At 43.5% G+C, this 25,000-nt stretch overlaps 2 protein-coding genes across 4 annotated transcripts in view; one reads left to right on the top strand and one right to left on the bottom strand.

Moving 5' to 3' along the window:
• LOC126985365 (tryptophan 2,3-dioxygenase-like) overlaps positions 1-19,508 on the top strand; it is a 32,533-nt gene extending 13,025 nt beyond the window's left edge. The window contains exons 3-8 of the mRNA XM_050840144.1: positions 1,874-2,007; positions 4,469-4,606; positions 7,579-7,803; positions 10,848-11,097; positions 13,131-13,224; positions 16,805-19,508. Coding sequence (XP_050696101.1) covers positions 1,874-2,007; positions 4,469-4,606; positions 7,579-7,803; positions 10,848-11,097; positions 13,131-13,224; positions 16,805-17,102 — 1,139 coding nt within the window. The 3' untranslated portion in view covers positions 17,103-19,508. The remainder of the gene's footprint in view (positions 1-1,873; positions 2,008-4,468; positions 4,607-7,578; positions 7,804-10,847; positions 11,098-13,130; positions 13,225-16,804) is intronic.
• A 1,265-nt stretch (positions 19,509-20,773) lies between these two features.
• The window catches only part of LOC126985364 (platelet glycoprotein V-like), a 172,449-nt gene continuing 168,222 nt past the window's right edge, over positions 20,774-25,000 (bottom strand). For all 3 annotated transcript variants that reach the window (XM_050840143.1, XM_050840140.1, XM_050840141.1), the window contains one exon: positions 20,774-25,000. This exon is cut by the window's right edge and continues 3,723 nt beyond it. The gene's annotated coding sequence lies outside the window, so the exon portion shown is untranslated.

Genomic DNA, 25,000 nt, shown 5'->3' with positions numbered 1-25,000 from the left:
ATAAGTACGAATATGGGAAGTGGGGAAGGCAAGCAAGGTAAGGGTGAGATGAGCGGAGGTTAAGTGTAGGTAGACATGGACATAGGTAAGGTAAGGTAAGGTGAGGGGAGGTAGGTGGGATAAGAGGAGGTAGGTAAGGAGGTAGGTTTGGACAGTGTGTGTGTGTGTGTGTGTGTGTGTGTGTGTGTGTGTGTGGAGGGAGTAGGGAATGAAATGGAGAGGAGAGGGAAGGAGGAGGGGGTAGGGGAAGAGGAGGAGATGGAGGAGGTGGAGGGGGCGAAGGCCAATGGAGGGGATTTATAGGAGGGAAGGGGAGGGTGAATGGGAGGAAAGGGAGGGGAGGAAAGATTGAAGGGAGGGGGGAGGGATGAATATTGATAATTTGTACTGAGCATGTACTCACTCTCTCTCTCTCTCTCTCTCTCTCTCTCTAGTTTTATCGAGTGTCAGGATGCTTGTGTCTTTATGTTACTAAGGAGATATAAACGACCATTTTGCACGGATGATGAGTATCCAAAAAAAAGCCATCGAATAAATGTTGCTCTACAGGGACAGTATAAACGAGAGAAGAGAAAAGTCAAAAAAAACTCTAATTGCTAAAAAGCTGAGCTTTATATAAATAATAAAAAAAAGAAAGAAATTAGACGGGCTAGCTAAGGCCTGGAAGAAGAGAGATTGATGTGTAATTAAGAATAATGCAACTAATAAAGCAAACGATTTCAATATACAATTTGCAAATGTTAAAAAAAACGTTGGGAGAAAAAATGTGTCCCTTATTTTAATGACGGAAATGTTATTTTAGATGGGATGCATTTTTTTTCACCAACCCACCTGTACTGAACACTATTACTCTAAAAATAAAGTTCGTTCATTAAGGATTCCTTATATTTCATTGCCTTTTATCTAACTTGCATCATCAACACCTCCATTGTCACTGGTGTTTTCCCTACTTCTTGGAAACATGCCCTTGTAGTCCCACTCTTTAAAAGTGGTGATAGTAATGATAAACACGCAGCCCGGTGTTGAACTCAATGTTGATAGTTTTTGGTTATCAAGTTACACTAGAAATAGAACTCAATCTGTCCGCATTAATAAAACAATTTCTGAGGAAGTGAAAGTCGGTTATGGTGTTCCGCAGGGCTCAATTCTTGGTCCTATTTTATTTTCAGCTGATACAACAGAAGGCGGGGAAATAAGAATACTGTTCTCTCTCATACACCCTCGTTTTCCCAGGTCAAAATGATCAATGGAAGATGAAATATTAGGCTATAGTCGAGCGTTCGTAGAGGCGTCCGGAATTTTGATGTATTGGTGTGTGGCAGCTCGAGCACAAACTCGGTCTCTGATCAAAATCACAGATGACTCATCTTAATCATCTGTGATTTATTCAAGGGTGTGTTTTTTTTTCTGAGAGCCACAGAAACCACCATCAAAGCATCTTTATTTAGTCACATACTTATGACTGGAAGCCATCATAGTGAATAAAAGAAACCTTATTATTTGATTGTTTCTTAATCAATAGATATATATATATATATATATATATAGATATATATATATATATATATATATATATTCTCTCTCTCTCTCTCTCTCTCTCTCTCTCTCTCTCAACATCTCAAACTCACTCTTGTCACCCTATTATTTCCCTCCCTTTCTCCCTAATCACCCTAATATAACCCTATTCTTTCTCTCCCTCCCTCACTATCTCTATCTTTCTATCTATCTATCTATCTATCTATCTGTCTATCTATCTATCTGTCTATCTATCTATCTGTTTATGTATGTGTATCTCTATATCTGACTGACTGACTGACTAATTAATTAACTGTCTATCTATCTGTCTATATATGCCTATCTCTCTCTCCCCCAGCCTACGAGTTATGGTTCAAACAGATCATTTTCGAGATCGACTATGTGCGCGCCATCTTCAGCGAGGAGGAGGTCAACGAACACAAGATGCTGCAGATCATCAAGTGCATGCAGCGGGTCACCCTCATCCTCAAGGTCAGCAGGGGTCAAGGGCAAAAGAGTAGGAGGAGGAGGAGGAGGAGGAGGAGGACGGCAGAAAAGAGAAGGAAGAAAGAAGGATGGGAGAGGAAGAGAATGGTGATGAGGGCAGAAAATATGAAGGGAAAAGAAAGAAGTGGAAGAGAGAAGGGAAGGGAGAGGGAAGAAGGTAAAAAGGAAACGAATTTAAAGAGGAGGTCGGAGGGGATGGGATGGGAAGGGAAGGGAAGGGAGGAGGGAGGAAGGAAAGGGAAAGACAAAGAAGGAGAGGGCCTAGGCGATGGTGTGCCGTGTGTAGGAAGGCGGCAACGCCCACAGCCCCCTAGGTAAGCTGTGAAGGCAGGAACGACTGCCCAAACGTCTGCCACACAGCTTGCCTGAGTGACCGAGCCACATACACGTGTGCTGACACTCACGAACTACGGAGGGCAAACAGCATTGACGACCCGGTCCTCTATCTCCCTGACACCCCCTCCTGCCGCCGCCAACGGAAGTGACAGTGAAGAGTGGGAACACTTGATAAACACGACGTAAGAGGACCTTGTCTCTGCTGTCATCAGTCTACAGAGACAGGTCACGACAGGCAACAACATGATCCAGTCCCTCAGGCTACAGAGAGATTGGATAATGAATAAAGAGCCTCAAATATTGGAAATTCTCGAGCTCATCGGGACCCTCAAAGACGCCCGGGAAGCAGAGACGAAGATCTCCTGCCGCTCCATTGCAACCACCGCGCGTCCCTCCTTAATACAAGAGACGTGGGACGAAGCGTTATTAAACAGACAGCAGACGCCAGCGCTACTGCCACACCTCCAGGAAACACCAACAACACCCCAGATCCCCCCTCCCGGCCCACCAACACGGAGAGTGACACTGGAAGCAGCCCCTCCACCACCAACACCAGCAACAACACCACCACCACCACCACCACCAACAACAACAACAACAGAAGCAGCAGTGACATCAGCAGCAGCAGAGACCGCATTAGTGGCAGCAACAGCAACAACAACAACAACAACAACAACAACAACAGTAATAGCAACAATAACAACACCAACACCAACGGAAGCAGCAGAAACAGAAACAGCGGCAGCGGCGGCAACAGCAGTAACAACACTATAAACACCACCACCACAAACAACAACAATAACAACAATAACAATAACAACAACAGTGGTAACAACAACAAAAAGAGGTGGTTTAAGAAACGGACCCAGCAGCAGGCAGGACGACACCGCACCTCACCGAGCACGCGACCCCCATCACCCCACCTGACTCACTCACAGGACGCCTGGTCACCGAGGGAGATCAGAGGAGGGAAAAGACGCCGGTGTGGATATTTCTTCCGCCCCGGCCACACAACCGAGGCGCGCTACGGCCGTGCTGCTGACCATCGCCAGTGTAATTTTAAGCCTCCTTTTTTGTAGAAATATGTTTAAAAAAAAAAAAAAAGGGAATGGAGAGGGAAGAAAGTAAAAAGGAAAGGAATTTTAAAGAGGAGGTCGGAGGGGATGGGAAGGGAAGGGAAGGGAAGGGAGGAAGGAAAGGGAAAGACAAAGAAGGAGAGGGAAGAAGGGAATGGGGAGGGAAGAAGGTGGAAAGGAAAGGGAAAGAGAAGGAAGGAGAGGAAAGGGTTGATTATGGAAAGGAAAGAAAGGGAGGAAGGAAAGCGAGGAAAGGAAAGGGGTGATTAATTGTGTGTGTGTGTGTGTGTGTGTGTGTGTGTAGTTGTTTTGTAGTAGTATTAGAAGTAGCAGCAGTACGAGGAGGAGGAGGAGGAGGAGGAGAAGCCACATAAATGAACTCAAGTCTCCCTTTTCAGTCACTTCAAAGTTGTTGACAAGACTCACTCTCTCTCTCTCTCTCTCTCTCTCTCTCTCTCTCTCTCTCTCTCTCTCTCTCTCTCTCTCTCTAAAAAAAAGATTCTCGTCGCACGAAGCTAAACACTTCTTCTTCAATCGAGTTGTTAATGTTTGGAACTCTCTACCCTGTGATGTCGCTGGTAGTACAACAGTTACGGCCTTCAAGAATAGATTAGACAAGTGTTTTGAATTCAACCAGCAACTAAGATATTACTCATTGTCGTAATAACGTTAAGTTCTTTGGAATACTGGTGTCCTTGTCCGCTTTTATCGCCCGGTTAGTGGTAGCAGTAATGGTAGTTCTTTCCTCTTTCCTACATAATTTCCATGCAGTTTTTCCATGCTGCATGGTTCTTTTTCCTTTCCTGCCAGCTTTGGGTGGAGGGATGAGGGGGTGGGGAGGAGCCTTCGCCTTTGCTGTCCTTCATCTTCCACCTTTGATTAGATAGTTAGTGTAGCTTGTCTCCGATCTTCTTCTCCTCATCTCCTCCCCCCCTCCTATTATTCACTCCAACTCATCTCCCACCCTCTAGTCCCTCTTCCCTATCTCGTTCCTCTCCTCCCCATCACCTCCTCCTCATCCCCTTCCTTCCCAGCTCTGCGTGGACCAGTTCCTCATCCTGGAGACCATGACGCCTCTGGACTTCATGGAGTTCAGGGACTACCTCTCCCCCGCCTCGGGCTTCCAGAGCTTCCAGTTCAGGCTCCTCGAGAACAAGCTGGGCCTCAAGAATGTGAGTGTGGCGCGGGGAGGAGAGAAGGGGAGGAGGAAGGGGTGGGGGTAGGGAGGGAGAGAAGGAGGTAAGAGGGTTAGAGAGGGTTGAGCGAAAGGAAGGAACGGGAAAGGGAGAGAAAGCTATGGGAAAGGGAGAGGGAGGTAAAAAAAGGGAGAAGGGAGAGGGAGAGGGACAGGTGAAAGGGAGGGAGAGGAAGGGAGGGGGAGAGATAGAGGGGGGGATAAGATAAGGTAGGGAGCAGAGAAGGGGAGAGGAGAGGGAGAGGGAAGGAGAGGGAGGAAGGGCGAGGGAGAGGGAGGGTTGTGGGTGTGAGGGAAGAGAGAGAGAGAAGGGAAGATGTGGAGGAGATGGGAATGAAGAAAAAGAAGGGAAGAGGAGGGAAAGGGAGGAAAGAGAATGGGAGAGAGAGACAGACGGACTGACACACACACACACACACACACACACACACACACACACACACACACACACACACAGAGCAGCCTCCCGTTCAAGGGCAGAGGAGATTCTATGCCGCAAAAGTGACCTTCCGAGAGGCTTAGGCAGCTCAGTTGAGTCGAGAGGCAGATGTACAGGTGACCTTGATGAGGCACACCTGAGGAGGGCCGGCCAGGTAAGTGGTGGAAGGTGGGGAAGAGAAGGTAGAAGGGAGAGGGAGAGGGGGAAGGGAGGGGAGGAGGAGGAAGGCGTAAGGGATGACAAGGTTAAATAATTCTTGTTAGGGAAGTAGAAATAGAGGGAAGGAAGGGGCGAAGGGAAGGGAGGGAAGGGGAGGAGGAGGGAAGGGAAGGTGTTAAGAAAGGTACTTCATGGCTTCTGCTTACGCTTGGGGGGGGAGGGGGGGGGGTCAGAGAGAGAGAGAGAGAGAGAGAGAGAGAGAGAGAGAGAGAGAGAGTGAGAGAGTGAGAGTCTGATCATTATACTCCCCAACTGAATATTTAATACGTAACACACACACACACACACACACACACACACACACACACACACACACACACACACACACACACACACACACACACCACCGTAACTTAACACCTTTAATTAACAATCTAACACCTGTATTCCATCTATGTCATCACCATCATCACCACCACCACCACCACCACCGCCTCGTCTACTCTTCATCTCCTTTTCTTCATCTCCTACTCTCTCATTCCTTCTCTCTGTCTCATCTTCTTCGTTATCTTCTTCCTCTCTTCCGTCCCATCTTCTTCTCTTTCCCACATTCTCCTCCTCCTCGTCTCTTCCTCCTCCATTTTCTTCTCCCTCTCCTCACCCCCTCCTCCTTATTTCCTTATTTCCTTATCTCCTCCTCCTCCTCCTCCTTGATCTCCTCCTCCCAACCTCCTCTTCAACTCTTTCACCTTCCTCCTCCCATCTCCTCCTCCTCCTTGATCTCCTCCTCCCAACCTCCTCTTCAACTCTTTCACCTTCCTCCTCCCATCTCCTCCTCCTCCTTGATCTCCTCCTCCCAACCTCCTCTTCAACTCTTTCACCTTCCTCCTCCCATCTCCTCCTCCTCCACCTCCTCCTTGATCTCCTCCTCCCAACCTCCTCTTCAACTCTTTCACCTTCCTCCTCCCATCTCCTCCTCCACCTCCTCCTTGATCTCCTCCTCCCAACCTCCTCTTCAACTCTTTCACCTTCCTCCTCCCATCTCCTCCTCCTCCACCTCCTCCTTGATCTCCTCCTCCCAACCTCCTCTTCAACTCTTTCACCTTCCTCCTCCCATCTCCTCCTCCTCCTCCTCCTCCTCCTCCTTCATCTCCTCCTCCTCCTCCTCTTCAACTCTTTCACCTTCCTCCTCTCATCTCCTCCTCCTCCTCCTCCTCCTCCTCCTCCTCCTTCATCTCCTCCTCCTCCTCCTCCTCTTCAACTCTTTCACCTTCCTCCCATCTTCTCCTCCTCCTCCTCCTCCTATTGGCGCACGGTATCTCGGGTAACATTCACAATTGGCTTGTGGACTGGCTCTCTGAGCGGAAACAGAGAGTAGTTCTAAACGGTGTTACATCTAACTGGCTCGATGTCAGAAGCGGTGTACCTCAAAGATCGGTGCTTGGCCCCATGCTCTTCTTAATTTATGTTAATGATATCGATGATGGGCTTACTTGCAAAGTATCATAATTTGCTGATGGCACAAAAATTGCTAGTAAAGTAACTGCGACACTCGACGAAGAAGCTTTACAATCAGATCTAGATCGACTTGCACGTTGGGCCAATCAATGGCAAATGAAATTTAACGTTGACAAATGTAAAGTGTTGCACATCGGAAAAAATAGCAATCGCGCTCAGTACGTAATGAATGGCCAACAACTTTCTGCAGTAAGTAAAGAAAAGGATCTTGGAATCACTATATCAAGCGATTTAAAGCCCGGTCAGCATTGTTCAGAGGTAGTTAAAACCGCAAACAAATTGGTTGGCTTCATCGGAAAAAGTAAAATTAAAACTGTATAATTCGTTGGTTCGACCCCGTCTAGAGTACTGTGTACAGTTTTGGTCTCCCTATTACAGAAAAGACAGAAAAGTTGGAACGGGTTCAACGAAGAGTAACAAAAATGATTCCTAGGTTGAGAAATTTATCATATGAACAAAGGCTTAAAGAAGTAAATTTATTCAGCTTATCAAAACGAAGAATGCGAGGCGATCTAATAGAAGTGTTTAAAATATTTAAAGGATTCAGTGATATTAATGCGGAAGATTACTTTACAATTGACCGATCAAATAGAACAAGAAGAAATCACAATTTGAAGATAAGTGGTAAAAGATTCTTCTTTGTGTTCCTCCCAACCTCCTCTTCAACTCTTTCACCTTCCTCCCATCTCCTCCTCCTCCTCCTCCCCACCTCCTCTTCTCTTCCTCGCCGTAACTTTCCCTCCTCACCACACCCACCACCACCACCACCACCATCATCAACAACAACAACAACAACAACAACCCACCACTAACCTCCCCCCTTCCACCCTCAGGAACAGCGCGTGAAGTACAACCAGGAGACGTACAAGAAGGTGTTTGGGGACGAGCCGGAGATCCTGAAGGCCATCAAGAAGTCCGAGGAGGAGCCGTCCCTTCAGCAGCTCCTGACGCGCTGGCTGGAGCGGACACCGGGCCTGGAGGAGGAAGGCTTTCACTTTTGGCAGAAATACAAGATTGCGGTGGACACGACCCAGGAGGAGAAGAAACGGGAGGTGGAGGTAAGGAAGGGGGAGGAGGAGGAGGAGGAGGAGGAGGAGGAGGAGGAGGAGGAGGAGGAGGAGAAGAAAAGGGAGGTGGAGGTAAGGAAGGGGTAGGAGGAGGAGGAGGAGGAGAAGAAACGGGAGGTGGGAGGTGGAGGTAAGGAAGGGGTAGGAGGAGGAGAAAAAACGGGAGGTGGAGGTAAGGAAGGGGTAGGAAGAGGAGGAGGAGGAGGAGGAGAAGGAGGAGGAGGAGAAGGAGGATAGTAGAAGCAGTAGTAATTGTATTAGTAGTAAAAGGAGAACGGTAGAAGCAGTAATAGTAGTGGAAGGAGGAGGAGGAGGAGATGGTTAGAAGTAGTAGTAGTAGTAGTAGTAGTAGTAGTAGTAGTAGTAGTATGACGAGGAGGAGGAGGAGGAATACATAGGAATACATAGGAAGAACAGACACCAGAAGACCTATCGGTCTATGACGAGGGTATCTGTTTACTACCGCTACTACTAGTAATCTACGTGTGGTAGGACAGGACAGAATAGATGAAGGCTCCTCCCCACCCACCTCTCCCTCCGGCAACGTGGCGGCAGGAAATAGTTAGAAGAGAACACCATGTACCTTTAAGGAAGAAAGGGACATGGAAATTTTACAGTAAAGAGAGAAATAAGAGGAAATTCCTACCCTTAACTTACACTACAGGTAACCTAAGCTGTGGGGGAAAATGACTTCATTACATAAGAACATAAGAACATAGAAACACAAGGAGACTGGAAGAGGCCGAGTGGCCTACACAGGGCAGCCCCAGAATCCCCCCTAATACTCACGATGGGTGAGGTGTAATTTCAGGGGCACAGGTGGAGGCTTGATCCTCGTTTTACCGGCGGTACTAGGCACGGCACCAGTAACCTGTCACCTTACTGCACCCACACCTAACTCCACCTGTCATGCGGACATTAACTGTTGCTTTACTCTACTGTTAACTTACGCTACTTGCAATCTAGGTTGTGGGGGAGAATTATATGGATTTAGGTTGAGGTCTTGCTGCAATCTGTCTGAAAACATGCGAAGAAGGGTCAGTATAATCTTATATCCCTGAAGTACTTATTCAATGAAGACTTGAAGCTATTGATACTCTGTGTGCTAACTACTGACGGTGGAAGTCTATTCCAGTGATCGACGACTCTGTTATTGAAAAAACTTCTGCGCACCAATGTGTTACATCGGTTTCCCTTTAACTTCATACCGTTGCTGCGTGTTATTGTGTTGGTGTCTCTCTGAAATAGACTATCTGGGTTAATGTTGTCGAATCCATTAAGGATTTTGAACACTTCAATTAAGTCCCCTCTTATCCTTCGCTTTTTTAGGGAAAACATATCTAAACGCTTTAAACGCTCGTCATATGGCAAGTTTCGGAGCGCTGGAATTTGTTTGGTTGCTCGTCGCTGTATCCTTTCTAGCAAAACTTGATCATTTTATCCCTGATCATTTTTTCGAATAGTTTAATTAGGACAGACGTAAGGCTGATGGGACGATAATTACTGGCTTGTTTTTTATCTCCTTTTTTAAAGATCGGGGTAATATTGGCCTTTTTCCACTCGAGAGGCACACTGGCCTGTGCTAATGACTTGTTGAATATTAATGTTATGGGTAATTCTCGCTGTTGACTACATTCTCTCAACACGCGAGGAGATATTTAAAGTTAGATTTCTTTGGATCTGTTTTCTGCAGGTACGCACGCACTTCGCTGATATCAATTTCGGTCAATGCAAGCTTATGTTCTTCAGGGCCTTGAAAAATTTTCTTCGGGGCTGGAATCGAGGAGGAGGAGAAGGTTTAGTAGCGATATGAAAAAAAAAATATTGAAGAGATGGTTATATAGAGGAGGCGGAGGAGGAGGAGGAGGAGGAGATGATATTGTAGTAGAGGGTAGTAACAGAGACAGGCGATGTGAAAGAAAACAATTAGAGAGGAAATAATATAAATCAGAAATCAGAGGAAAGAATGAAAAGAGACAAAGGATGAATGAGATAGGAGCAGGCTAATGATTAGGAGGAGGAAGAGTACCTAATAGCGTTTATTTTTTATTTTTTATTACGTCGTGGCCTATTGCACCGGTAGGCTTCTTCCCGGTGGATCCTGATGGTCGGCCCAATGTACCAATAAATCACACCAAGCAATAGGCAAACACGTCAGCGCTCTGCAGAATAAGAGAAGAATAAGAAGAGAAGAATAAGAAGAGAAGAATAAGAAGAGAAGGAATAAGAAGAGAAGAAGGATGATAAAAGGGAATGAGGAGCAGGCAAATAATTAAGCGGAGGAGGAAGAGTAATAGGAAGAGTAACCGTAAATAAATATCATCACCAAATCAATCGGAAAACCCGTCAACACTCTGCAGCATTCCTTTTAGCATCGTTCAGACACCGTGACAGTTAATCATACGGTGAGAACATCCTTGCCAATAACCCAAAATTCTTCTTCTTTTTCCTTCTTCGTTTTCCTTCTTCTTCTTCTTCTTCCTTCTTCTTTTTCTTTTTCTTTTTCTTTTTCTTCTTCTTCTTTAATTTATTTGCTTTCCTCCTCTTTCTCCTATTCTTTTCATTACCTCTTTCTCTTCGTCCTTGTCCTCCTCACTTGTCATTCTTCTCCTTAACCTCCTCCTCCTCCTCCTCCTCCTCCATCAACATCAGACTCTAACCAGTGCTCTGAGGTAATCGGTTGTCTTCATATCCACAATCATCACGAAACCACCTTTTTATTTCATCGTCTACCAACAAAGCTTTTCCTGTTTGTTTTTTTAATATTTTTTTATCGCTCTCAGACTGTCACCACCGCCATCACCACCACCACCAACAACAACCATTACCACCACCAAGATCATCAAAAAACCCTTTCATTTATTGAGTTTTCTTCCTTCTTTTTATCCTCCTCAGTATATCACCACCACCAATAATAACCAATACTACTACCACCACAACCATTCCCCACTACTAACTACCACCACCTCTACCACCATACGCCACTAACAACCACCACTACGACCACCACTCACCCCCCCTCCTTTCTCCTCCAGAACGAGAAGGAGGAGCACATCCGTAACCACCTGACGGCCCAGTACAAGCGGCGGAGGGAACTCTTCGACAGCATCTTTGACGAGAAGATTCACAACGCCCTGGTCGCGAGGGGGGAGCGGCGCCTCTCCCACCGGGCTCTCCAGGGCGCGCTCATGATCTCCTTCTACCGCGAGTCTCCCCGCTTCAACCAGCCCCACCAGCTCCTCAACCTGCTCATGGACGTGGACTCCCTCATTACCAAGTGGAGGTGTAAGTATTGGGAGGTGTTGGGGGGCTTTTACCTCTCTTTCACTGTTGGGTGTGATTGTGGAGTTTTTGTTTGTTTTAGGCTACAGTCACACTGACCATACGACCTGATAACGACCACCAGCGACCCCAAAATGCTGCGTTTCACACCCACCGCTTCCCGACTACGCTGGTGGCCGAGCAGTCGTGCTGCCGAACGGCTACCGGCGGTCGTCCAGTGTAAGTCCAGTGGGTGGCCAGACGGCGACCATGGTAAGATTCACACCTTGACCTCACACTTGGAGCCACGTCAAGACGCCCATCATGTACCGACCGGTGACCGATAGGCAAGGGCCGGTCCCCGATCGGTCGCCGATCATCGGCGGCCGGTCGCATTGAGGACGGCGATCTCCCGTAACGACCGGTCGTATAAGGTCGTATGACGGTTGCCGTCCAGTAGACCACCGGTCGCACGATCGACGCCGTCCGGTCAGTAGGCATCGGCAACGACAGCACGGCGATGGTCTAATCTCCTCCAATCGTTGAGAGCGGTGGCGGTCCGAACTCAGCCCAGACGCAGACAGCAGCCAATAGGACGAGGAGGAGGCGCCAGCCATGCGGCCATTAGACCGCCACTACTATCCTTATCAGGCCCCATGACATACAGTTTTTCGCAAATATCTTTCAAACGAAGACTCGGGTCAGCATGTTGCTTTGGCGCAGATTGATTCACACACTCCGCCAATTTTTGACGCTATTTTGCATTGCCAGATGCGGTTAATTATGGCGTTTACTCTTGACTGTGATGGAAAAGCCTGCGTGAGCCACTTACACATTCGAACAAGTGAGGCGTGACATATTTGTGACGTGTATCCACCACCTACCTCCACCCCTGGCTTCCCCTACTCCCATCCCTTTCCCTCCCTCCTACCTTCCTACCTTCCTCCCCTCTTTCTCTCGTTTACCTCCCTTTCCCTCCACCCCCCCGTGTATCCACCAACTACCTCCACCCTTGGCTTCCCCTACTCCCATCCCTTTCCCTCCCTCCTACCAACCTACCTTCCTCCCCTCTTTCTCTCGTTTACCTCCCTTTCCCTCCCCCCCCCCTCCCTCTCCCCCCCACTCTCTCTCTCTCTCTCTCTTCCAATTGCGCCGCACACGAGATATGAATCCATGCACACGTGTGACTTGAATTAATGACAGATAAATAGAAATTATATGCCGTCTGCATCAGCATCAACAGTGATGAGGAGGATGACCCGTTTGTCGATGGCGATGAATATTGAAGTAACATTATTTATGTGATCAGATATTTACATTATTAATCTTGGAGACCGGCCCAACATACTAGACCTCTTCCTTACCTCTAATCCTTCTGCTTACTCTGTCAAACTGTTCTCCCCGTTGGGATCCTCCGATCACAACCTTATTTCTGTATTCTGTCCTATCGCTCCTGTACACCCTCTGGACCCACCGAAGAGGCGATGCTTCTGGCATTTTGCTTTAGCTCGGTGGGACGACCTGAGGATGTACTTTTCCGATTTCCCGTGGAATGATTACTGCTTCCAGGATAGAGACCCCTCTGTGTGTGCCCAGCGCATCACAGAGGTGATTGTCTCTGGAATGGAGGCATACATTCCACGTACTTTCTCTACTCCCCATGCTAAAAAGCCTTGGTTTAATCATGCTTGTTCTCGTGCTGTCAAAGATAGAGAGGCAGCTCTATCTATTCGTTTGTCTGTCTATATATCAACTAAATCGAAAAGGTTTCATATATTCTCTTCCTAAATAAATACCATTAAGTAATTTGTTCCTGTTTGATGTTTTTTTCTGAATTTGGTAAATATCTAAAGAGGGAAACAGTTTTTAAGTAGGTATATGATTTTTTTGCTCTCTCTCTCTCTCTCTCTCTCTCTCTCTCTCTCTCTCTCTCTCTCTCTCTCTCTCTCTCTCTCTCTCTCTCTCTCTCTCTCTCTCTCTCTCTCTCTCCCACACACACTGAAAACTGACCTAACTCGTTATACTCAATTAACATTCTCTCTCCTTCCCTTCCCCAGACAACCACGTGATGCTGGTGCAGCGAATGATCGGGTCGCAGCTTATCGGAACGGGCGGCTCCTCCGGCTACCAGTACCTGCGCTCCACCCTTGGGTAGGAACCATGGGGCCACCGCGCGCCGAACTATCTGTCTAACTGTCTGTCTGTCTACCTATAAATCCATCTACAGTATTTATCTATCTGTCTATATATTTGGCTATCTATCCATCTATCAATTTATCTATCTATCTATCTATCTGTCTGTCTATAAATCTATCTACAGTATCTATCTGTCTATTTATTTGGCTATCTATCCATCTATCTATTTATCTATCTATCTATCTGTCTGACTGTAAATCAATGTACAATATCTATCCATTTATCTATATCTATCTATCTGTAAATCCATGTGCAGTATCTATATATCAGTCTAAGTCTATCTATCTATCTATGTCTATCTATCTATCAGTCTCAAGTAAATAAGATAGCACTCCACCATCGCATTCGTCTCTCTCTATTTATCCATATCATTTTCTCAATATTAATACTTCCTAACTGTGATGATAGACACTTCGCACCTTCATTAACTAGCACTTCACCAGTTCATTCATCTATCGTTAACATTATCACACTGCCAATATTCATGCTTCTTAACTGTAATGATTCACCTGTACAGACTCACCTTGATTCACCTGTACAGACGCACTTTGATTCACCTGTACAAACACACCTTGATTCACCTGTACAAACACACCTTTAAGATTCTACCTGTCAATTTAACTTCCTCTTCCACCTGCTTAACTTTCCACCAGTACAGATTTCTTTCCCTATTTCACTTTACCACTTTTCTAATATACTTCTTATATCTAACAGTTCCCCTTTACAGACAACTTTTGGTTAACCGTATGATTTCACCTGTCTAAATGCCTCTCCTCTCATCTATTATTCGACCAACACAAACAACTTTCACTAATTAACTATATCTTTTTCCTGGTTCTTATACTCACCTGTAACTGTTCACCTTCATAGACACACCTTTTGATTAACTAAGATACTGCCTGCTTACACACCTCGCCTTATTTAATCAATATTCCACAAGCATACCAACACACACACACTACTTAGCAGGAAGATTATATTTATACACACTTCGTCATTACTGCTATCCACTATCCATATCAGACCCCATGACATACCGTTTTCGCAAATATCTTTCAAACGAAGACTCGGATCAGTATGGGGCTTTGGCGCAGATTGTTTCACACACTCCGCTAATTTTTGACGCTATTGTGCAATGCCAGACGCGGTTAATTATGGCGTTTACTCTTGACTGTGATGGAAAAGCCTGCGTGAGCCACTTACACATTCGAACAGGTGAGGCGTGACGTATTTGTGACGTGTATCCACCAACTACCTCCACCCCTGGCTTCCCCTACTCGCATCCCTACCTTCTACCCACCTCCGTCTCCCTCACACACACACACACACACACACACACACACACACACACACACTCACTCACTCACTCACTCACTCACTCACTCACACTCACACTCACACTCACTCTCACACTCTCACACTCTCTCTCTCTCTCTCTCTCTCTCTCTCTCTCTTCCACTTGCGCTGTACACGAGATGTGAAGCCATGCACACGTATGACTTGAATTAATGGCAGATAAATATTAATGATGTGCTGAGTAAGGTTGGATAGTTTATGCAAGCAATCGTAATCGATGTTGTTGCTTGTTTCACCGTTATACCGTATTTGAAGTGAAGAAGGTAACATGGTAAATATCGGGCACGCTGCCGATAGACGGCTGATACCCACGTCCTGTGGAGGAAGGAGTTTTTCATCGCCGTCAGCTTTGGCCAACACACTACCATGTCCGCGTGGGTGCAAAGGAGTCATTGCACTGCGACTCTTCCATGTGTTTGACCAAGAGAATATCGACAAATTAAAGATAAGTCTGAATAGGTAAGTAATGAATCAGATATATTTCTTAGTTACAGATAAAACAGTCGTGTGCATAAAACACCCAACCATACTTAGCATATACCGTCGGGATATCCGCCATTATAGACAAGTCATATGTGTGCATAGCTTCACTTCTCATGTACAGAGAGAGAGAGAGAGAGAGAGAGAGAGAGAGAGAGAGAGAGAGAGAGAGAGAGAGAGAGAGAGTGCGGGGGAGAAGGAGGAGTAAAGAATGGAGGGAAAGGGAGGGATGGTATAGTCTGTTCAGAGCAAGAAGGCGGTTCAGGGTGGAGCTGGTATCGTCGTTTACCTCTACCCATGCTGCCAAATCAGCCTTCGTACATGCGTCTCTCTCTTATTTCCCATCCATGTGCTATTTGAAAGCGATATTTTATATATTCTGTATATAGTAAAGGAAGCTACATAGTACAATGAGTGTCGATGTTTAGGATTATAACAAGGATTTGTATAAATTCTATGACATGTGGCAGCGATTTTTTCCCATGTTGCCACGTTGTGGTGTTGGTAGTGGTGGTGGTGGTGGTGGTGTCGAGAGGGAGAGAGAGATAAACAGGTGGGTTGTGGGTGGGTAGGCCGGGAGAGAGTGCTAAGCTGATAATTGGCGGTCGAACTGGCAGCGCTGCACTCATGGGAATTCTGGAATCTGCCACACCTTGAACCGCCTTCATGCTCCGAACAGACTATAGTTGGTGGATACACGTCACAAATGCGTCACGCCTCACCTGTTCGAATGTGTAAGTGGCTCACGCAGGTTTTGCCATCACAGTCAAGAGTAAACGCCATAATTAACCGCATCTGGCAATGCACAATAGCGTCAAAAATTAGCGGAGTGTGTGAAACAATCTGTGCCAAAGCCCCATGCTGATCCGGGTCTTCGTTTGAAAGATATTTGCGAAAAACGGTATGTCCTGGGGTCTGATATGGATAGTAGTCAATATTGGTCTACTGCATGGCAAAGTCCTGTCACAACGTTCTTCACCTTTCTGAAGATGTTTTTTTTTTTTTTTCATACGTCCTCCACCTGTGATTGATGTTAGTGCACCCCATCTTCCTCCGGCATCTTTCTTATTCCATCTTATCACCTGGTTCTCTGTCAGATGCCAGTATACTCCATCCTACTCCAGTTAAATTTCTGATTTCACCTTTCCACTTCGTTCCCTGTCTGCCCCGACTTTAACAATTCATCATCAGGAGTGACCTAAAGCATACTCTGTTAAACAGCATCACCATGCTCGGTTTCATGGCGTGGAACGAGTGCAAAACAATGTTAACTCTATATATATACAACTCGTTGGTAAGACCTCATCTGGACTATGCAGTGCAGTTCTGGTCCTCTAATTACAAGACCATCGAACTATTTGCGAGAATTCCGAGACTCGCCACGAAAATGATACCACTCTTATAGGGCGCAGCCATATAAAAATAAGACTCAAGCAACTCAACTTCTTCACAGTGGAAAAATGGATGCTTACGAGGAGATTTGATCGTCCCCAAATAACGTCAGCAGTTCAGTAACGTCGGTCACTCAAAGTTTTTCGAGCTCCTAACCAACTCAAGAACTAAAAATCCCGGTCTCGTCCAATCATCCCTGCTCACCTCACCTTTCTCCTCATCATCTCTCTTGCATCTCTCATCTCTCCTAACCTTCCCCTCGACTCCTCCACCCATCTCACTCCACTCCTCCTCCTCCCCCACACAGGGACCGCTACAAGGTATTCATCGACCTGTTCAACCTGTCCACCTTCCTGCTGCCGAGGAACTCCGTGCCGCCGCTGGACCGACAGATGAAGACCCGCCTGAGCACCATGGAGGAGCCGGACCGGGAGGAGCGGAGGGGCCGGGTGTTGAGGTCACGCCCCCGGACTGACGGCGGTGGCTTCCTCTGCTCCGACTCGCCCTGCCCCCAAGACTCCAGCGAGGAGAAGGTGTTTTCCGACAGTGACCTTGAGAAGAGCCTAGACGATACCACGGAGAGGTTCTGCGAGGCCTCGATGTGAGAGAGAGAGAGAGAGAGAGAGAGAGAGAGAGAGAGAGAGAGAGAGAGAGAGAGAGAGAGAGAGAGAATCCTAGGCACTGACGAACTGACCTGACCTTGAAGAAGTCCTATGGTCCTATTAAGAGTAGGACGTAACTAAGGGAGAGATCCTACAGGCTTAAGTACTCGGTGACCTTGAAAAAATCCTACAGTATCCTTTTAAGCGTAGGACCCAACGAAGAGAGAGAGAGATCTTGCAAACTTCAGAACTCGGTGTCCTTGAACTGGAGTCCTACAGCATCCTTTTAAGCGTAGGATGCATTTATTTTCTTAGACTTTAAATAAGGTCCTTCGATACGTGCATGATTATTATTGATTTTGAGGGTCTTCGTTTTCTATGACAGGTCTTTACGAAGCGAAGAAAACGGGGAGTTGGAGAAGATTATGGTGTTACCGCAAACTGTTTACCCTCGTTGTCCTTCGTCACAGATGATTCGTTTTAGCGTGTTTTGCTTAGTTAGTTCTTCATATTGTTTTAGTTGTTAGTGTTTGGTTCTTTCTCCCTTACCATTTACTTTTATCGTATTGAGTTTCTTCTCAGTTTTCCTATTGTTATTTTTTAGTGCCTAGTGTTATTGTTCTTTTTCTCTTCATTATCTTTTTAACGTGTATTGAGTTTCTTCTTAGGTTTCGAATTTTCGTTTTAGCGTGTAGTATTTCTTCCCAGTCTTTGTTCTTTGGTTATTCAGCAAAAGGATTTCCAGGCTCACGACAATCACTGCCAATGTTCTCTTGACTTGCCCTCCTCAGCGGCGAGACAGACGGACTCAACACTGCCTCCGGTGCAACCATTCAAAGCTTCACTCGACAATGTTAGATCATGATATACCGACGCCGTGATTTTTATTCTTGAAGAGTCAAAGTTTTGGTGTTTCTCCCCACGTATCTGGTTAATACAAATATGTTTTCTAGTACTAAAGTCAAAACCGTAGTTGTTTTTTATAGTAAAGTCAAGACATTAGAGAATTTGAATACTTTTTCTGTAGTAGAGTCAATATCCTAGTTATTTTTTTTTTCTAGGAGAGTCTAGGTCCCTTTTTTTTGTTATCCTGCTGCGCATGCGCTCTGAGAGTGAGTTACGGCGGCTCTTCATATACGAAGGAAATAAAGCGGAGTGACCGTTGTCGTTCTTTGAAATTATAGACACGCCTTTCTCCAGTACCTTAAGACAAAACTAAGATATTCCCAGTAATTATATTATTTTATGTTCCAGTCATACGCATTCCTCTCTTTGAATGCTTTTTAACAACCTTTCCGAAGTTACGATCAAGGGCAAGCAATATAACGCAGAAAACGTTGGTAAATAATATGAAATTTAAAGAAGGAAGATTTGGGTTAAAGACAGAGTTAATGTTATGATGTTCAAAGCTATGTTGCATTTTGCATTTATACGTAAGACTAATTATAAAATGTTATATAATGTGTGTGTGTGTGTGTGTGTGTGTGTGTGTGTGTGTGTGTGTGTGTGTGTGAAGCTTTGTTAAAAAAGGACCATTTAATAAGATGTAAGGAAAAACATACATTAGTCAATCTCCCAGCCTTGTCAAGAATAAAAGACGATTAATTCTAAGAAGTATACAATAATATAGACACATTTAAAATACCATACGCACGTTTAAAATAATATTCCATTTTTTTCCCCTTCTGTGACCTCACTTTTATTTGCGTATGTCAGGTGCGTAAAACAGGTATTTCTCATTAATTACCGTGTGTCAGGTAAGGATGGAAAGCAGACATTTTTGCTCACTTACATGTACTGTTTCGTGAAGGTTTTGTAAGCGTTTTTATTAGTACTAAGAGACTCTTCATGCATTTACCAAACTCTCTATTTTCATTTATGGCAATTTTGTTCGATGAGCTAAGAAGTGTTTTTTTTTTTTTCCCCTTCAAATGCTCAATATCATTAGTATAGGTTTATAGAACATATTATTATTATCATTATTGTTATTATTATCATTATTATTAAATTTGTTCATGTTATTTGATTTCGTATACTTATTCCGTTACTTTAATATTTTTTCTTTATCTTTTCATCTTCTATTATTCTATTTTATTTCTCTTCTATTGTATCCTTTCCCTTTCTTTATCTTTTCGTCCTTCATTTCCTACATTTTTTTTCTCTCGTCTACTTTATCTTTAACATGAAAACCTTTATTATCATTTTCCGTCACTTTCTCCTCCTATTCCTTCTCTTTATTATTATTTTTATTTTCGCTTTGACACGCATGATCACATAGTTTTAATTCCCCCCTTATGTTATTTCATTATCTTGTATCTACAACACTTTTTTCCCCTCTAAGTTGTCATGCTTTCCAGGGACTACATATATTTTTTTCGTAAATAAAAAATACATCTAAGGAGACTTGTATTTTCATGTGTCAATTTTCCTACTGAGAGATAGATAGATAGATAGATAGATAGATAGGGAGAGAGAGAGAGAGAGAGAGAGAGAGAGAGAGAGAGAATTATAACTTTCTAATACACTTGGAAAAATATATAACACGCCTACACAATAGAAGGAGAAAATTAAGTGGAAGAAGAGGAGGAGGAGGAGGAGGAGGAAAACGAAGGGGACAGAGGAGAGTATGGAGAAAAGAAAGGAAAAAGACAAGGAAAATATGAAAAGGAGAGAAATAACAAGATAAATCAGAGAGACATAAAGGAAAATATATCAAACTTTTTAACAATGAAAGACGAAAATGAGGAGGCGGAAGAAAAAGACGAGAAAGAGGAAGAGGAAATAGAGAACAAAGAAGAAAAAAAGATAAGTAGGATGGAAGACAAGGAAAGGGAGGAAAGGCGAAAAAGAAGAACATGAGATAAAAAGGAAGACATTAACGAAGACATCAAGAAAATACGAGAAAGAGAAGAATAAAAAAACAAAGAAGAATGAACAAAATAAGAAGAAAGAAGATCGAAAAAAGGAAAGGGGAAAAAGAGGAACACCAGAAAAAAGGATTAATGAAAAAGACAAGAACAAGAAAATGAGGACGTAGAAGAAAAAGACGAGAAAGAGAAAGAAGAATTTGAGGACAGAGAAGATGAGAGATAAGAAGGAAGACAAGGAAAAGAAGATGGGAAAAACAGCAACAGGAAAGGAGGAAGAAGTGATGGATAAGGAATAGAAGATGAAAGAAAGAATATAAAATGCAAGAAAACGAAGAAAAAACAACTAAGACTTATAGATGATAAAGAAGAGAGACAAAGAAAAGAAGGAGAGGAGAAAAAGAACAAGAGGAAAGGAGGAAGAAATGTTGGATAAGGAAGAGAAGATGAAAGAAAACGAAGAAACAAAGAAGCTGAGAATAAAAAAAAAACTAGGAAAAAGGGAAAGACAAAAAAGAACAACCGGAAAAGATGAGGAATAAATGGATAGGAAAAGAAGCTAAAAGAAAAAAAAGAAAGAAAATGAAGAAATGAAAACAAGGAAAAGGAGGAAAGGCGAAAAAGATGAACCACAGATAAAGAGGAAGAAATGTAGGATAAGGAAGATGAAAGGAAAACTAGAATATGGAAGAAAACGAAGACCAGCCCAGACCGCCCCAGCATCCTCCTGAGTCTCCCCTGAAAAACACCACAAAGAAAATCGAGCCATATTCAAGGGTGACTTCGGAACACTCAAAGCTTTCGGCAAACAAGGACACTTTTTATTGCAAAATATACATATACTCTTTATACATATATACACCGCGTGACGCATGCGCACCGTCCTCTTACACTACACATATCAAGAGTAACTAAGAGGAGTGGCTAAGGAAGGGCAGCTAAGAGGAGAAAAGAGCTAGGGAAGAGAAAAAGAGGGCAAACTGATAAGGAAGAAGAAAGTGATTGATTCTAAACAGGAAGACTAAGAGAGAAAGAGTAATAAGAGAGGCGGAAGAAGAGGAGTAGGGAGGAAACAGAATTAGAACAACGATGAGGAATAGAGAAATACAAATGGAAAAGAGAGGAAGAGGAAGAACGGAGTAGAATAGGGAGAAAGCAGAATTAGAACGAAGAGGAATATAGAAAAAAATGGGAAGGAGATCAAGAGTAAAAAAGGAGAAGAGGAACAGGGAGAAAGGAAAATAAGAAACACGAGAAGGATGGAAAGAAAAATACGAACGGAAGAAGAGAAAAGTGAAAATCGGAGTGCAGATAAAGTAGAAAAAGATGAAAGAAAAGATGAAACGGAGAGGAGCTGAAAGAAGAGAATAGTGATGACGGTGAATAAGAAGAAGAAAAAGAGAAAGAGGAAGCGGAGGATAAGAGAAGAGAATCAATACAGAGGAAAAGTATATAAAAAAAACGCCTACGGTTGATCATTTTGTTTTCTTCAAGATAATACGGAGAAGAAAATGAAACGTACACAGCAGCAACCTTGAGAAATTGTCATGTGAGATTAAATTAAACGTAGTAATAATAATAATAATAATAATAATAATAATAATAATAATAATAATAATAATAATAATAATAATAATAAATGCACTTAGATTCTAAAACCCTAAATGTAATAATAGTCTTTCGAATACAAAAAAAATGCCGTGAAAACAAAACTTACGGACGAGAAAATAATAATAATAATAATAAAATAAAAAAATAAAATTTTCCTGACACATGGCAAGGAATCTTATACACATACATGTACACATTATATACTCCATTTTCCGTACACATGAACGCACATACGAGGGAGTGGAGTGAGGAGGAGGAAGGGGGGAGGAAGGGAGTTGATGGAGGGAAAGGGAGTGGATGGGAGGAAGGAAGAAAGGAGTTGATAGGGGGGAGGAAGTTGATGGAGGGGGAATAGCAGTTAATGAAGGGGAAGAAGGGAGTTGAAGGGGAAAAAGGGAGTTGATGGAAGAGAAGAGACTTGATGAAGGGGAAGAAGGGAAGGAAGGGATGGGAGTAGTAGTTGATGGAGGGGGAGTAGGGAGGGGTACACACACACACACACACACACACACACACACACACACACACACACACACACACACACACACACACACTAACACACTTTATTTCTATTGTTTTTCACCCGCCAAGCATCCGCGGTTTACTTTTGATGCTGTTCTCTGTCTTGTACTTCGCCAGCCTGAATACGGAGACAAGGAGGAGAAAAAGAAAGGCTGGGCATGGGAAAAACAGCCGCGAGTCAGTTCTTTTGAGTCTTACTTGAAGGTTAGGTAAGGGTGACACGTTTTCTTTGTATCCTGACTCCCGTTTTCTTTGAAGTGGAAATTGATCTTATATAAATGACCTCGTTTAATCGTTATATTTGATTAATTTTACTTTTTTTATGCACGTGTTTTTATTACTATTACATTAGATTTATTTTTCGTTTTATTCGTGTTCTGCTCGTGTATAAGATTTTTTTTTTCTTTTTTGCTTATGTTGTTGTTTACAGTACAGAGTGAAAGAGTAATGCTGAGGTACACACACACACACACACACACACACACACACACACACACACACACACACACACACTCTCTCTCTCTCTCTCTCTCTCTCTCTAAAACTATACATAGAGGCACAAACTTGCCAGATCACAAGTTAATGGTCGTTATCATCATTATTATTATTATTATTATTACTCTTAATCATTTTATTTTTTGTGTTAAATAAATGACTTTTAACATGCAACGCTGGCAGACACTCAAGGAATGTATGTATGTATGTATGTATATATATAAATTCTATGTATATATATTATGTTTATTTTTTTATTATATATCTGACTGAACTCTGAAGTAAATAAATTTGTCGCGTATTCCTTTAGTTGAAATATAAAGGGCAGACGCTGTGAAGACATTGACCGGTTTAACATTTAATATAATATACTCCTTTAGGATATACTCTTTTATGGTACACTAAGATTTAATTCGCTTTACCTCTACGTTACTCCCCGCTGAAAAAGGCAACAAATGGACCGACTTAAGACGAGACTTTTTTTGTATGCATTGGATTCTCTCCCTCTTTACTTTAGTCCTTCCTTGAGTTCACTTCTACTTCAAGCCCATTTTCTTTCATGTGTTCTTTCGATTCGCTTCCCATTTTCCTCACTTGTGGTCCTTTTTGTATGCATTGGATTCTCTCCCTCTTTACTTTAGTCCTTCCTTGAGTTCACTTCTACTTCAAGCCCATTTTCTTTCATGTGTTCTTTCGATTTGCTTCCCATTTTCCTCACTTGTGGTCCTTTTTGTATGCAATCGATTCACTTCCCATTTTCATTTGGAGTTGTTTGCATTTTCTCTATTCCAGTCCCATTTTCTTTCATGTCATTTTTTGTATTCATTCGATCCGCTTCCCATTTTCCTATCGAGTCAATTCAATTTACTCTTCCATTCCCATTTTCCTCCTTGTGTCTTTTTGTATTCATTCGACGATATCATTCTCATTTCCTTGACTGTATTTACTCGATTCTATTCCCATTTTCTTTCATGTCCTCTTTTATATTCACTCGACTCGCTTCCCATTTTCTCTTTGTCCTTTTCAGTAAACACTATTCTCTTCGTTTTCTTTGTGACCTCAGAATATTACGTCATTACCATCTTCGTCACGCCGTCACCTCTATTACGACTATTGCAGGACATCTTCAGGCCAACACAGATCCTTCACTGATATTCTTCATCCGTAAACTATCCTACAGATCCTACAAGACACCCAACACTCCCATAACTGATTCAAACATCCTAAACACACTTCTCCTTCTCCTTCTCCTACATAAACATTTCCTTTCTTTTAATCATGTTATAGATACACATCCTTCGCCTTGGTCATCATACACACGCATATCCTTCGCTTCAATCATCTTACACACGCACATCCTTCGTTTGACATCCTACAACCAGATATCCTCCGCATGTTATCCTAAACATATCCTTCGAGTAAGTCATTCTAACCTAATATCCTTCGCCTGTCATCCTTCGCGCACATCCTTCGCTTCTCATGACATCCTACACACATCATTTTCACCCCAAGGAGTCCTGCCCGCATCCTTCCCTCCCTCGCTTCATCGAGTATCCAGCAAGTCTTCAAAATTGAGTCCTGACCCAGCTCGAAAATCGCCCGAGTAAACATTATTGGAACCTCAACTTGCCCGCCGCTGATTGGCCGACTTGTGGCCGCCGCGAGTTGTGACTGGCTGACGGCTGGTAGCTTGTTACCTTCCTCGACACTACATTTTTTTTTTACTTCCATCGTTATATTTCTTTTTTTTTTTTTTTTTTAGTTTCATTTTCTTCGCAATTATTTCCATCTTTAACTTTTCAACCACCCATAATATCATCACCACCAAAACCACCACTACGTCATTCAACACCACCACCATCACCACAATCACTACCACACACTCATCTTCACCATCACGATAACCTCCATCTCTATCTCCTTCCTCATCACCATCGCAACCACTCACCTCTAGTTTGTGATGACCCGCGCTCCACACACACATACGTCCGTTCACCACACCAGCTCAACAAACACTGACTGACCGCCTAACTGATTCCCGGACCTCTGCGTGACGTCACGAAGCGGGGAGTCGAGACAGCGAGACATGCTTCACTGAGATAATGATGATTCAGTGTTTTCTTTAATCCATCTCTCTTCCATCTTGATTCTATTCTCTTTGTTCCATCTCTCCTCTATCTTTATTTTCTTCATTCCATCTCTTTCATCTTCATTCTCTTCACTCCATCTCTCTTCAGTATTTATTCTCTTCTCTTTATTCCATTTCTTCTATTGTTATTGTTTTCTTTATTCCATCTCTTTTATCTTTATTCTTTATTACGCAAGACTTGATTCCTTTGTTTCTTTATTAGTTATCGTTATCCATCACTTTATTTTTTTATTAGTATTATAAGTATATATTACTAT

This window comes from Eriocheir sinensis, chromosome 59, assembly GCF_024679095.1.
Source record: "Eriocheir sinensis breed Jianghai 21 chromosome 59, ASM2467909v1, whole genome shotgun sequence".
Classification (NCBI taxonomy): domain Eukaryota; kingdom Metazoa; phylum Arthropoda; class Malacostraca; order Decapoda; family Varunidae; genus Eriocheir; species Eriocheir sinensis.
This window is presented reverse-complemented; position numbering and strand designations above follow the sequence as displayed.